Source organism: Scomber scombrus, chromosome 7 (genome assembly GCF_963691925.1).
Source record: "Scomber scombrus chromosome 7, fScoSco1.1, whole genome shotgun sequence".
NCBI classification, from domain to species: Eukaryota; Metazoa; Chordata; class Actinopteri; order Scombriformes; family Scombridae; genus Scomber; species Scomber scombrus.
Genome location: NC_084976.1, coordinates 6504954 through 6517354, shown reverse-complemented (window position 1 = coordinate 6517354; position 12401 = coordinate 6504954). Strand labels below are relative to the sequence as shown.

Sequence of the window (12401 nt, the reverse complement as noted above, 5' to 3'; positions counted from 1 at the left end):
GTGTGGGTTTCTCTGTCTTTTTCTGTTCTAATGCTGCTGCTCTCTTTTATCCAGTCCTTCCTTTTCCCACTTTTCATCTAGAAGGGCACAAGACAAGTTTTTAAAATACTTCTTTCTCACAGCTTTTTCTCTTTCCTCTAGGTATCAGCGCTCCTGGAAATCCCTCTCTATCTTACTTTTTGACTTCCTCCTCCCCTTTTTTTTCATTTTCTTTTCTACAACAACACTGCAGTTGTGTTCCCATGCATAACACTGCTGATGATATATTGTGCTTCTGCGTAAATAACAAGCAATTTCGTAACAGCTTGCACAGGTCACGTTTTGTCATCTTCCTCATGTTCTGATGCTCTTTTGACAGCTATACGTCAGTGTTTGGGGATATTTCCAGGAGTGCATGTGAGAATGGGTGCACATGGGAGATAAAGAAGAGAATGGATGTGTATGTTACAACACAGAGCCCATTTTTCTTTAGTTGAATGCAGGAATACTTATTTTTTCTGCAGTGGGTAAAAATACATTTTGCAGTACATGGCGTTATTATTTTTCTTGCTGGTGCCAGACAGTGTGAAAAAAGAGCACAGCAGGTGGCGTGTGGTTATGTCTCTGGCCGACAGAGTGGGGGTCCAGTCCGTTCATGTGAAGGCCAGTCGATTTGTCCACTTCCACTCCACGTGCGTGGCTCTCCACTGAATATCTGAGCGTTCAGCAACCTATTCATCACGTCTATTCAACCTTAAAGTGGTCAATAATCACTTCGGCCCATCAGCACTTTCTGTTCAGATCTGGTCAGATAGTATGGCGGAGGGATGGTTCAGTTGGAGCGAGGGCTGTTTGTTTAGGTGAGATGAGCAGGAGAGTGAGGTGGTAAGCTCACGTGGCGCCGCACTGCACCCCTGGCTCGTGATTTGACCGGCACATTGGCAGCTGCCTTACAGTATTTCTATGTGTTAATAATTTCTACTAATTATGAATCACATCAGTTTGTTTCACTGTGAAATGTGGCTTTAATTAAGAGGAGTGTGCTTGAAGATAGAGGTAACTGCTAGATCTTCTAGAACCTTCTGCAGTTCTCCATGTCTTATTTTGTTGAGTATTAATGATGCTTGTAGAATAAGATCGCTTTTTTGGAGTTTACTTTTGGGAACAGACAAGAAACACTTGTACATAATCACAAAGTTACACACACATGCACACTCAGTGTTCTGCCATGTAGACACAGGGCAAAGTGAGCAGCCTGAATCTCCAAGAGCTATCAATATTTCACTCAGTGCTTCTAAGTGCATCAAATGGGAGTTATGGAGTGGAGTGAGAGCGTGCATACATCTGCCTTTCAACATTTGAGATCCATGTGTTTGGTTGTGCATCAGCACAAACACTGCCAAGCTGCCTTCTGCCCTACTTTGTTGTGCGTTATCCTGAGAGGCTCATTGCCCGCTTGAAGGGTGCTTTCAAAAGGATGGTCACTTTTTTTTTAAGAGGTTGTGTGTGCACTGCCAAGTGCTGGTGGGGGAAAGGGCAGATCAGCCAAGCAGCACGTCTCTGGCTTTGACAAACACAGGTTAGTCAGATGGAATGGATGTGCTCCCAGGTGGCCACCATGAATGAGTAGTGTGTACGCCGAGAGAGTTTTCAGCTCTCGGATTGGACGGCTGGTGTCCTCTCAGTCCTTGATGGAAGGCACTTGGTTTTTCAAGAAATACAAATGCGTCACCGAGTGCTGAGAGTAATTCACAACTGATTTATTTTGCTAAATGACATGAAGCCAACTTGCTTTTCACGCATGGTACAGGGACAACAGGGACCTCACAGAACACACTGCACACACTGACAGTAATGAGGGGCAGTACAAAGAAAACGAGAGCGTAGAGTTCACGTGCCGTCCTACATACTGTATATTTGCTCTTCAGAAAGGCATCCAGCATGCAGCACCAGCCTGTAGTGAATATCTAATAGTGAACAGGAAAAAGATACCAGGAGACATTTCCTGGATGGAGAATGGACATTCTTGCTGAGACTGATGCATCTTTGATTTAATCTGTCTTTGATTAATCATACAGAGAAATAAGAGGAAGGGGTTTAATGAGGCAGTTCGATATACGGCAAACTGTAATGAAGAAAGCCACCTCTTTTAATCACTAGCTAATTATGTTATTTTTTCTCAAAGAAATAAGATGATTAGCATTGTGGTTGCTGAGCAACTGAAAAGTTTCACAGTCAGAGCTGTGTTATTTTATAACTTTGAAACTGACTTGAAAATATTTTAGAAAATAACTTTAGGTAATAACATTTTGCTTATGCTTGTGCTTGTTTGGGAGCTGTATTAGTGTTACACTGGTCATCAGGAGCAAGCTGAAACATCAAGTTGATTTATTATACTCAATTGTGCCTTCTACCATTCAGCATTCTCTGGTCCCTGCTACATTTTGTTTAAGCTCAATAGAGTCACTTCATTCCCCACTTACACTCAAATATTGCAAGCTTATTGAAAATACATCTCTGCGCATTAATCTATGCATTTATTCATATATTTCCGTCTGAGTGGCATCCGAGTAAAGCATTTACTATCTATGCTACATACAGTATTCTCAGTGGAGAGGTTGTGTTGATGAAGATGTTGTCAGCAGTTTACCGTATTGACCTGCTGGTCACAATTAAGTAACAGTTTTACAGTGAATCATTATTGGCTGTGGGGCCTGCTTTTGGATGTTTGCTGCTTAAAGGTGGCTTTCCATTAAAACAAAAATGATGTTGTTTGCAAAAAAAGACAAATCACTGCAGACATTTTTATGACAATTTTTAAAGGTGAATTGTTTATATTGATTTGTAGATTTTATTGGTCTTCTATATTATTGACGTTTAAGCACATTACTGCTATCAGCTGTTGGTACATGTGTAACCACCCTCTGCAGTAGTCAGAAGTATGTATCACGTCACCCTGAGCTTGTGACGCACATACACGGCCCTCCTTATGTGTGTATTGATACAAAAAACTGCAGTCATAAAAACTAAACCTCATCATACCTTGCACAGTGTGAAGTGTTCTGCAGCATATTTTATAATGCAGTTTGCTTGGGACAAACTGAGTCTCTGTCTTTCCTCCAGCAGCTTTTAGAAATCAATTTTAATGTAGAGACGGATTTGTTGTTATAGCATTCAGCCAAATTTAAAAATGAGCCTCCTACCTGCAGTGCATAGAGCCAGCTGCTCTGAGCCTTTATGTGAATTGTTCACTATTATTTTGATATCTTTGTAGAAGTAGTACTGATTTTCTTTCCACTCAGTCAAAAATTCATATCAGGATGGCAGTGCTTTTTTGCATTATGAATGACAGAAAGGAAAAGGACTAGGATGTATATTTCTCTTATGACACAGCAGAATTATTTAGCAATTTTGTCGTCATTTTAACAACACAGCGAGCATTCTACCTGTTTATCCATTTCGGTATTGTTACCCCATAATGGCCTCTGTCTGAAAGACAGTGTGAAAGATTAAAATATGCCATAAAATCACCCTGTTTTATATTTCCCTTCCAGAACAAGTTTATTATGAAGGTGATGCGTGTTGTTATTGCTTCTGCTCTAAAAGAAACCTATAAGCAACCCGTCTTATCTCTGTCCTACTTTTGCTTCTTGGAAAATAAGGTTTGATAAGATTTGATGATTCACGCTGCTAGGCAACAGGTTTGATGGACACATATGGTTATACAATGGTTGTTAAATTACTCCACTTTCTCAAGTGATATAATCCCAGCTTCACTGTGTTATTTGAAAAACTGAAAACTTTACAAGGATGTGATCACAGTAAATAAGCAAACATGGACTTTGCTTTTCCCAGAATAGCCCTATGTATACATCATAGAAAACAATGCAGAGACTGCCCCCTCCTCTCTCGTTCTGACCTACACTAGATACTGACGTAGTTTTAGACCTCCAAACGGAGTGTTTTGCATGTGGTAAAATAGCTGAACTTTGAGCTTTCAGCCGAGGTAATTTATCTTCCGTGTTGAGTTGGGTGCCTATCAGCAGCTCCTCCACTAGCTGAGGGTGTTAATTAATCTCCTAGGGGGCCGAAGCAGACACGCTGCTCTTAGGATGATGCATGAAAGGAACACAGCGGCACAGGTACAACCAAAGCGGAGGGACACCAGCGCCCCACCATTTTCTCCACATCCCTCTTTCTACCTCGCTCAGTCTCCTGTTCCCTATTACACTAACTAACATTTGTATCTCGCTATCGTTATACATTATACATTTCGTCCTCTCTCTCCTTCCAAATCTATAATATCTCTTCCTTTCTGTCTGTTCTCCACTCCTCTCTCTCTCTCTCTCCATCTCTATTACAATTCGCAAGAGGACTCATGGCTGTTAATCAGCCTGAGCTCTCAGAGGAGCCATATCTGCAGTGACCTAAATATATGCGGAAATACTGTAAGAACACTGATGCTTTTAAAGGTGTCAAATTCTATTAATGGACCCACTGAAATATATCAAGAATGCATCAAGATGGTCAGCAGTATGACCATCAACCTACATGTATTTACCTTAAAGAGCAGGAGAAAAAAAGAAAGCCATCCTGATAAAAGCTGCCTCGTGTAGTTACTCAGCAAGGGTTCTGTAACATGCTGGTGTTAAAGCTGCACCCTGCAGACAGCAATGCTCTTACAGTGGATACCCAAGGTCAACATTTGACCTGAATCCATCATGAACCATTCCTGAATGTCTCTGTTACTGACAAGGAGCATTATCATTTGCACGGTACTCATGTAATTGGAAACCATGGATAGACAAAACTATTTAAGCTATTTGCAAAAAGTCCACCATAGTGATGACCCAGTTCAGGCAGCTTCAGCTGTTGTTTTATTCCACCGTTTGGTGCTGACATTAGCTCTCACACTAACGACTGGTGCTTTGTTGTCATGGTGGAGCCATCTGACATCTCTGTCCATCCACAAAGGGCTGCCTCCTACACAGCTGTCATTTTGATGAAGTGTCTCTGTGTGCTCCGGTCAATTCATGGTACAACTTTGGGATTGCCACCTTTGAAAAGCCAAGCAACACTACAGCATAGGCCTCTGCTGGCATTTATAATAATGCATAGAGTACGTCTGAAAAATAAATGACACTTAAAGCCCTCTGTAGGGTGCACCTGTGTGCTCTATAATGTAAATGCAAGAGAAGGCCTAATAGAGTTTCTGTTGCCATGGTCACTGTGCATTTTCTCTCAGGTACTGTGCACCTGGAGCAGAAAGAAAACACATTAGGCCAGCTTTAAACACAGGAAGAGTTTTGGCTTCATCTTTTAGCCCATAAAATGATTAGGATCTCAACTCTCCAATTAGATATTGGTGACATTTCCTAAAAGATGAGCGAGGTATTTTAGATCTTCATAATGGCAGAGCAGACAGGCACTAAGGACAGGAAATTGAGAAATTAAGAACTTTGTTTAGAATCACAAGATAATCTTATGAAGTTTGTTCAGTCTTTGTATTACTTTTTTTGTTGCACTATAGTCAGTGATTGTTTTATATTAATTCACAAGCTGTGCTGTGAATATCAAGAGTTGGTGGATGAAATTAATTGTTTTCCCACTGAGAGCAGCACATGGCGTCTTTCCTGGCAGACAGTGTACTTTGCGTTATCCAAGAAATTATCCAATGTTCTTGTTTTGAAAAGGTTTTTTTTCTTATTCTGTGTAGTGGTAATTGTGCAGGAGCATCATTTAGCTTTGATCCATGGTAAGTTTGAAGATCTTAATGTTTACCCTCCATACGTGTCTACAGTGACCCAGCGAGCTGTGGACATTAAGCGAGCACATGTGAACGAGGATACAAAACTCTGGCTCTCGCTTATTCCCACTTGGCTAAAAAAACAATGTCAAGTGTGCTGGTTTACTCTCAAAGGTCTGAGAACATACAGTACCCCATTGAACACAGACCATGATAACTACTGAAATACACTGTATCAGGCATGAATTTGAGCAGAATATAGCCATCTCTTTGGTTAAAGAAAGATGAAACTACATGCTACAGTAAAAAAAAACACCTTTGCAGCCTACAGTCAAAGATAGATTTAAAAACGTTCTATTATTTGGGTGGAATATCACTAAGAATAATATCTATCTTCAGTCAGCATCTCCATTAGCTCAGCTTAAAAGCTGTTGATTCATCTAAATCCTGTCATGCTTCACCAGCTGCTCAGTGTTTTTGCCTGCAGCGAGGCTCACGCTCCTCAGCCATATGTCTCCTCTTGCCTGAGTCTGAGGCTTGGACACAGTCGAGGACACATTCGGACCCCACAGAAGTCCCGCATTTCAGCACAGTACATTCTTGCCTCCCATCTGAACCGGTCTAAATATGAACTTCCACACTATTTCTTTTTACATTTTTAACCACTGCTAAAAATACAGACTTCCTCTTCTGATTATTTTGTACTTAAATGGTGACAGCACCTCTCTGTAGCTGTCAGTCAAAGAGGAAGCTCGATGAGACATGCACTTAGTAAAATAATGTGGTCAGTTTAGTCATGGAGTGGGAGCGTGATGCATCTGCTCTTCATAGAAATGGTTAAAAACCTGCTTATTTCCTCTTTCAGTATGAGAAGTAATCATGCAGTGGTGACATGTTAGTTTTTCTCACGCAACACAAGACAAATCATACTAGTTTGTTGTGACTGTAAATTCACAGGCGCCACAGTGATGTCAGCTGTCTTGTGTCTGAAATTTTCAGTATACACATGCAGTATAAACCAGTATTTGTATTTGCCAGTATCTGCCAGTATTTAGACCCCCTTTCTCTCTCTCTCTCTCCCTCTATCCTTCACTCTCCATCTGTTGTCCTTTCAGAGGCAGCCCGACTGTTCCAACTGCTCCACCTCGCATGTCATATATGCCTCTCTCGCCTCACACCTTTCACTGAAGCTGTGAACCTTTTCAGTGATGGTGTGAAGAGAATATCAGGACACTGTGTGTACATGTTTGGGTGTGAATTCATTTTTTGTATCATACATACAAACAATGTTATGAGCATTTTTAAAGTTGGGAACAGTGCTAATATCTGTGGTTTCATTTTCATTTGTATACAGTTCTTCTTCATACATCTGTAAAACTGACAAAGTTAATAATGAGCAAGCTGAATAACAACTTATTTTATTTCTCAGGAGTTGGTGAAGATCAAACCAGAGCTAAAAAATGTGTAAATGTTAGACTTAGATTGTTCAGGTGGACAGTCAAATGTTCCTCTGTTTCTGCTGGTTGCAAAAGTAGGTAACCGTTAGCTAATGTTAGCCATAATCATAAATATCAATGAATGCAGACTTAATGTGTTGTAAAAGACTCTAATATGATATGACACCTTATTTAGTTAAAATGTTATTACATTTTTAATTTGACGTTATTTAGCTGTATAATAGTCATCACATGTAAGTGAGACACGAGAGGGGAAACAGTCTTTCTAGACTGCAGGACTGGCCTTCATCAAGGTAGGCAGCAGGGAATGTAAACTGTGAGAAGAGACTGTGTTTGCCCACCTTTACGCATATACTGCGGTGTGTGCGGGTGTGTGCGCATGTTAGTGCTCGTATGTGTGTGTTTGCGTACATCCAGGCATGTGAGTGCCAGGGTTGGAGCCCTCCATTAAGCTGTGTTTACCGCGCACAGGGCCACAGTCTCTCCCTGACACTTGGCCTGGCCTTACCTCATCAATCAGAAAGACTTCCGAAGGCTTCTGCCTGTGATCACTGCCGCCTGCCAGGCAGAGCTTACAGATGACTTCTGGGATATTACGTTCTCCTCTTGTTGTTGTAGCAGAATTGACAGGATTCCTCACATTCCTTCCCTCTGAGGTGCTTGTGATTTCAGGTCCTATGGTCACTGTCATGTTTCTTTGTCAAAGTTTGGAGAGAGACCAGATACATAGATGATGCATACACACAAAAACTATGTATACGCCATTTCCTGCACATACACCTCACGCATTCTTAAGACCAGACGTACACGTGTTTTTCGAAAGCGATCTGAGGGGGATGTGATGAATTATTGTGAAATATTAGCTGATTTAGAAAGCTGTGCTCTGTTTCTGTTTTATACATCTCAGTCATTGAAGAACTGGGCACATGTGCACGTGCCTCATTTCCACTTCCACAATTTGCCATAAATGGATGAAGACAAGTCCTGAACCAGCTGTTTTCATATTAATTCACCGCCTGCTCCACCAATCTGTACACTTGTCACTGAAACAAATGGGAAGGTGTGGGTTCAGCGCTTGCTTTGCACCAACTAGGTTCTCCAACAGCCAGAATAGCTGTGATTACATACAGCTGTGCGGCTCTTTATAGCATCCATATCATTCATTTATCACATGGACCTGTAAACCATCATTGGCAGTGATATCTCACAAAATGTAATCAATGATTAGTTTGTAGAGCTCTTATCTAAACTGACTTTACAAAGTGTAACACAACTAAAGATGAAATAGAGGGAAATTTAACAGCAAAATACAATGTTGATATATATATATATATATATATATATATATATATATATATATATATATATATATAGATGTGCCTTTGATTAGCATTTTACAAATCTCTGTAAACGCAAAAAAAAAACCCACAATCAGTGTAGCTGGTTATCAACTTAAACATACGATGTTTGACTAAAAGATTGTGTCTCACCTAATATTTCATCTCTACCTCATCACCTCACTCTCAGGTCGCTTTACAAGAACATGTTCCCGCTGGTCTGTAGAATACATGTGGTGTCCACATTCTTATTACAAATATCAGTTTATGTGCATGAATTGGCGTATGCATCATTTTATGCATCTGGCCCCAATAATTCTTGCTTTTCATTAGGAACAATTTAGAACTTGCTTGAGATACAGATACCTTATACCTTAATAAAGAGCTTTTTTTTAATTAATAATGTTTAGTATTGTCTAGCAACTGAAAGCTTCAGTGTGGCTTTTCATGTGAGATGAGATCTCCGTTTTCAGAGACTTTGAATACATATCCACGTGCTGTATTGAACACATTTGCGACAATAGTAATTAACCTTATTTTTTTTCTTTGGGAGTGTTGTGTCAGGTTTAGTAGGTGTATGACTGTGAGAAATGTTGAAATGCCTTTTTTTCTGCCATTGTACAGTAGGTGGATAGGTAAGAATAAATGTCCCTAGGTGTGAAAGTTAAAAGAGGCAACACGTGCCAAATGTGTTGTTGAATTTCTCTTGCCACGTGTGCCTCGACACATAGGCCATGATGTAGATGGAGGAGAGATTAATCACTATATATTTTTTATATTTACATAGATATATTTTATTATTTTTTGATGTCAGATCTTTTCTTCTGCTAATTAATTTCATAGGCCACTGTGTTAGTTTTCAAGTCAACAAAATGATTCTAATAACATGTATGATTTAAAAACTAGACAGCAGGCAGAAGAGCTTGTCATCAGAGAATCTCAGCAAAACATTTAACTACAATTAGTGTTGTTAACCTTAGTTTTGGCATTTGTGGTACACATAACAAAAAACATGTAACAGAGTAAAGGTGATGATTATGAGTTAGATTGTAATGTCAACATCAGTGATATTTGTAATTAATATATCATCAGTATATCTACCTGTATTGTATATCGTGAATGAGTAACCCTCAACTCTGCTATACAAATATGAATCAGTTTGCGAGGTTGTCCTTGTCAGACTAGTAGTTTGAGCATCACATCAGTCACCTTGTGCTTCAGTAGATAGCGTAATGTTCAGATTTCACCTTTTAGCTGAGTGGAGAGCAAAGAACGGAAAAGCCGGAAAGTCTTTAAATAGGTATCAGAGTTTCCTGTTGCTACAGTATCACTTGTTACACGTGTGGCTGTCCTGATGTGTGTGTGACAGATACTCTGCTCACAGTGTTCTGCTCTCATAACTTGTAGCATAAATGACTTTTATTTAGATAACCTGATATATTATTGTATAAATGCGGTATATTACAGTGAATGGAAGTGAATGATCTGTGATGATAGCAGCTCTGTGTGGCTGTTGTACAACTTTGAGTAAAATGCTAACAGCAGCATGGTTATATGTTTACAATAACAATGCCAACATGCTGATGTTTTTGCTATTTAGTAATGAAGCACACCTGATGGGAATATCTTTTTTTTCTGCAAATATTTAAACAAGTACATGCACTACAGCAATGGACAAATAAAAATGTCTTGTCCTGACCGAGGATCATCTAAGTCAGTTGCTTCATCTTCTGTGGAAAATGAATATCCATACAAAATGTTATGGCGATCCATCCAGTAGTTGTTGAAATATTTCAGTCTGGACCTTAGTGAGACCAGCAAGACTTAAAACATACAAAACACACATAAAAAAAAACTAAACAGAATCTCAGCTTTGAATTCACTTTGTTTTCTTCAGATTAGTGTTAGTGTTGAGTTATCAGGAGCTTATGAAAAAGTGTATCCCTTCATAAAGGAACTCTCTTAAGAGGACCCATTAAAAAATGGCCCAGTTGGTTGTATTGTTACTGCCTGTATTTGTCCAGTTTCCCTCTAGCTGTAAAATGTGAAGTGTTGTTTTTGGCTGTGCTGACCTAGATGAGACCTGCAAATAGGCGCCATGTGTTAAGTGGCTCCTTCGTGGAAGTAGGTTGCAGTGTCTCTTAGAGAGGAACTTTAGCTTCGGTGATAACACTACAGGGAGCTCGCTATATTTATGATAGTTGACTCGTCCTGTGCCTATTCTGCCAGATAGCTCACGTTTTTAGAGCTAAAGCACCACAGTCGGTTCTCTGGCAGTGCGTCAAAGCAGCACAATTTTACTTCTTTTGCTTTTTTTCCAAGCTGCGGTCATGACAGTTACCAGAGGGGCAGAAGTTTAGTTTAAAGCCATACATTTGCTTAATGTGTTACCCCTCACACATCACGCCAGTAGAAAATCCATCAGCATTTCAGAGACCACCTATGTAGAAATCTTTTCTCTGAGCCCCACTGTTTCTTTCTACTCTACACTCAAATGGTGGGAATAGGGTGAAAAAATGTCAGTGTTAGGGTAAGTTTGACACTTCATTCAAACAGAGAGATTTTCTATTTGTTTTAAAGTGCAGTTTGAGAATGATCAAGGGAAGCTGATTTTTCTCTCACTCGACATAGCTGTGTCACAGGGAGGCGCTGGACGGATGATACACAGCGTTTTCAGGGCAGGGCACGTGCATGTGATCATCCACTTGATTTCTCACTCTCAGAAACTCGTGAAAACAGCCAGCTAAAAGCAAACCCAAACACAACACAGCTGTGATATGGTTATGGAGAGGAGAAAAAAATAAAGTAGAGTTTGGCACGTGAACTTTGAGTGACCACCATGTGGCTGAAGCCCTCGTTGGCAGACCTGATGTCAGCTTGTTTTCACTGGCTCCTGTGGATAAGATGATGAGATAGATGAGAAATAACTGCGACGAATAGCACAAAAGAAACAAAAGCAGAGGGAGAAAAAGTAGAAAGCAAATCGTAAAAAGAAAAAAAATGGTGAGAAACGGACTGGAGAGGGTAGAGGAGGAGGAGGAGGGGGGGGGTTAGTATCTCTGGGTAGAGCCCGTTCACCCGCAGAGCCAGCCGAGGTGCGCCTGAGCAGCCCGGCCCTCTGATTGGTGGAGAGCGCGATGCAGCTCTCTTCCCTTCCCCCCCAGAAGAAAGAGGTGCAGCAGGAACATCAGACACAGACAGCACAAGACTCTGCCACTGAAGCAGCATTTCTTTAAAGCTCTCCCTAAGATGCAGTCCTCAGAGCATCTAGGGACAGACTAGAAGACAGCATAGACTTAATCTCCTACAGCACAGCATCTTCTTCTTCTGGCCTGAGGAATTTCCCCTGCACAATAGATTTTAGTTGATTTTTTTTAAAACCTCGACCTGCAAAAGACCGTTCGATTCTCTGCATTGACAAGGACGAGCGCCGGTCACAATGGGCAGGCAGGGGCACGATACCTCTGCTCCGGCTCCAGGGATGCGTATACAGCGCTCCCAGAGTAAGATGAGCTTGTCTGCATCGTTTGAAGCTCTGGCTGTCTATTTCCCCTGCATGAACTCCTTCGATGAAGAGGACGGAGGTAAGATAACAACCAGGGGAAATGTCACAGTAGTGCTGTTCTAAAAGGAGGGATGGAGTGAGGAGATGCATTAAGGATTAGTGGGAAGATTCAGAGGTGGTTATTGTGGTGGTGGGGCAGGTTGAAAGATGTAATTAGTTTAATTAGTTTAGGATGAGGATATACTACGATGCTTAAGCCATGTGTAGACTGGGAATACAATGAATTGAAGCATGATATCTGTGCCTCTATTTCTAGTCAGTTTATCACCTGCGCTGTTAGTTCTGCTTCAGTTGTTGCTGCTGTTGTTTGGGGTGAC

General features: G+C 40.7%; 1 protein-coding gene across 3 annotated transcripts in view; it reads left to right on the top strand.

Annotated features, from left to right (window-relative positions):
• rims2a (regulating synaptic membrane exocytosis 2a) overlaps window positions 1–12401 on the top strand; it is a 145239-nt gene that overhangs the window by 128738 nt on the left and 4100 nt on the right. Inside the window, exon 1 of one of the 3 annotated variants that reach the window (XM_062423013.1) lies at window positions 11959–12103. The exons of the other annotated variants lie outside the window; for them this stretch is intronic. Coding sequence (XP_062278997.1) covers window positions 11959–12103 — 145 coding nt within the window. Of the gene's footprint in view, window positions 1–11958; window positions 12104–12401 lie in introns of those variants that run through there. 3 annotated transcript variants of the gene reach the window in all.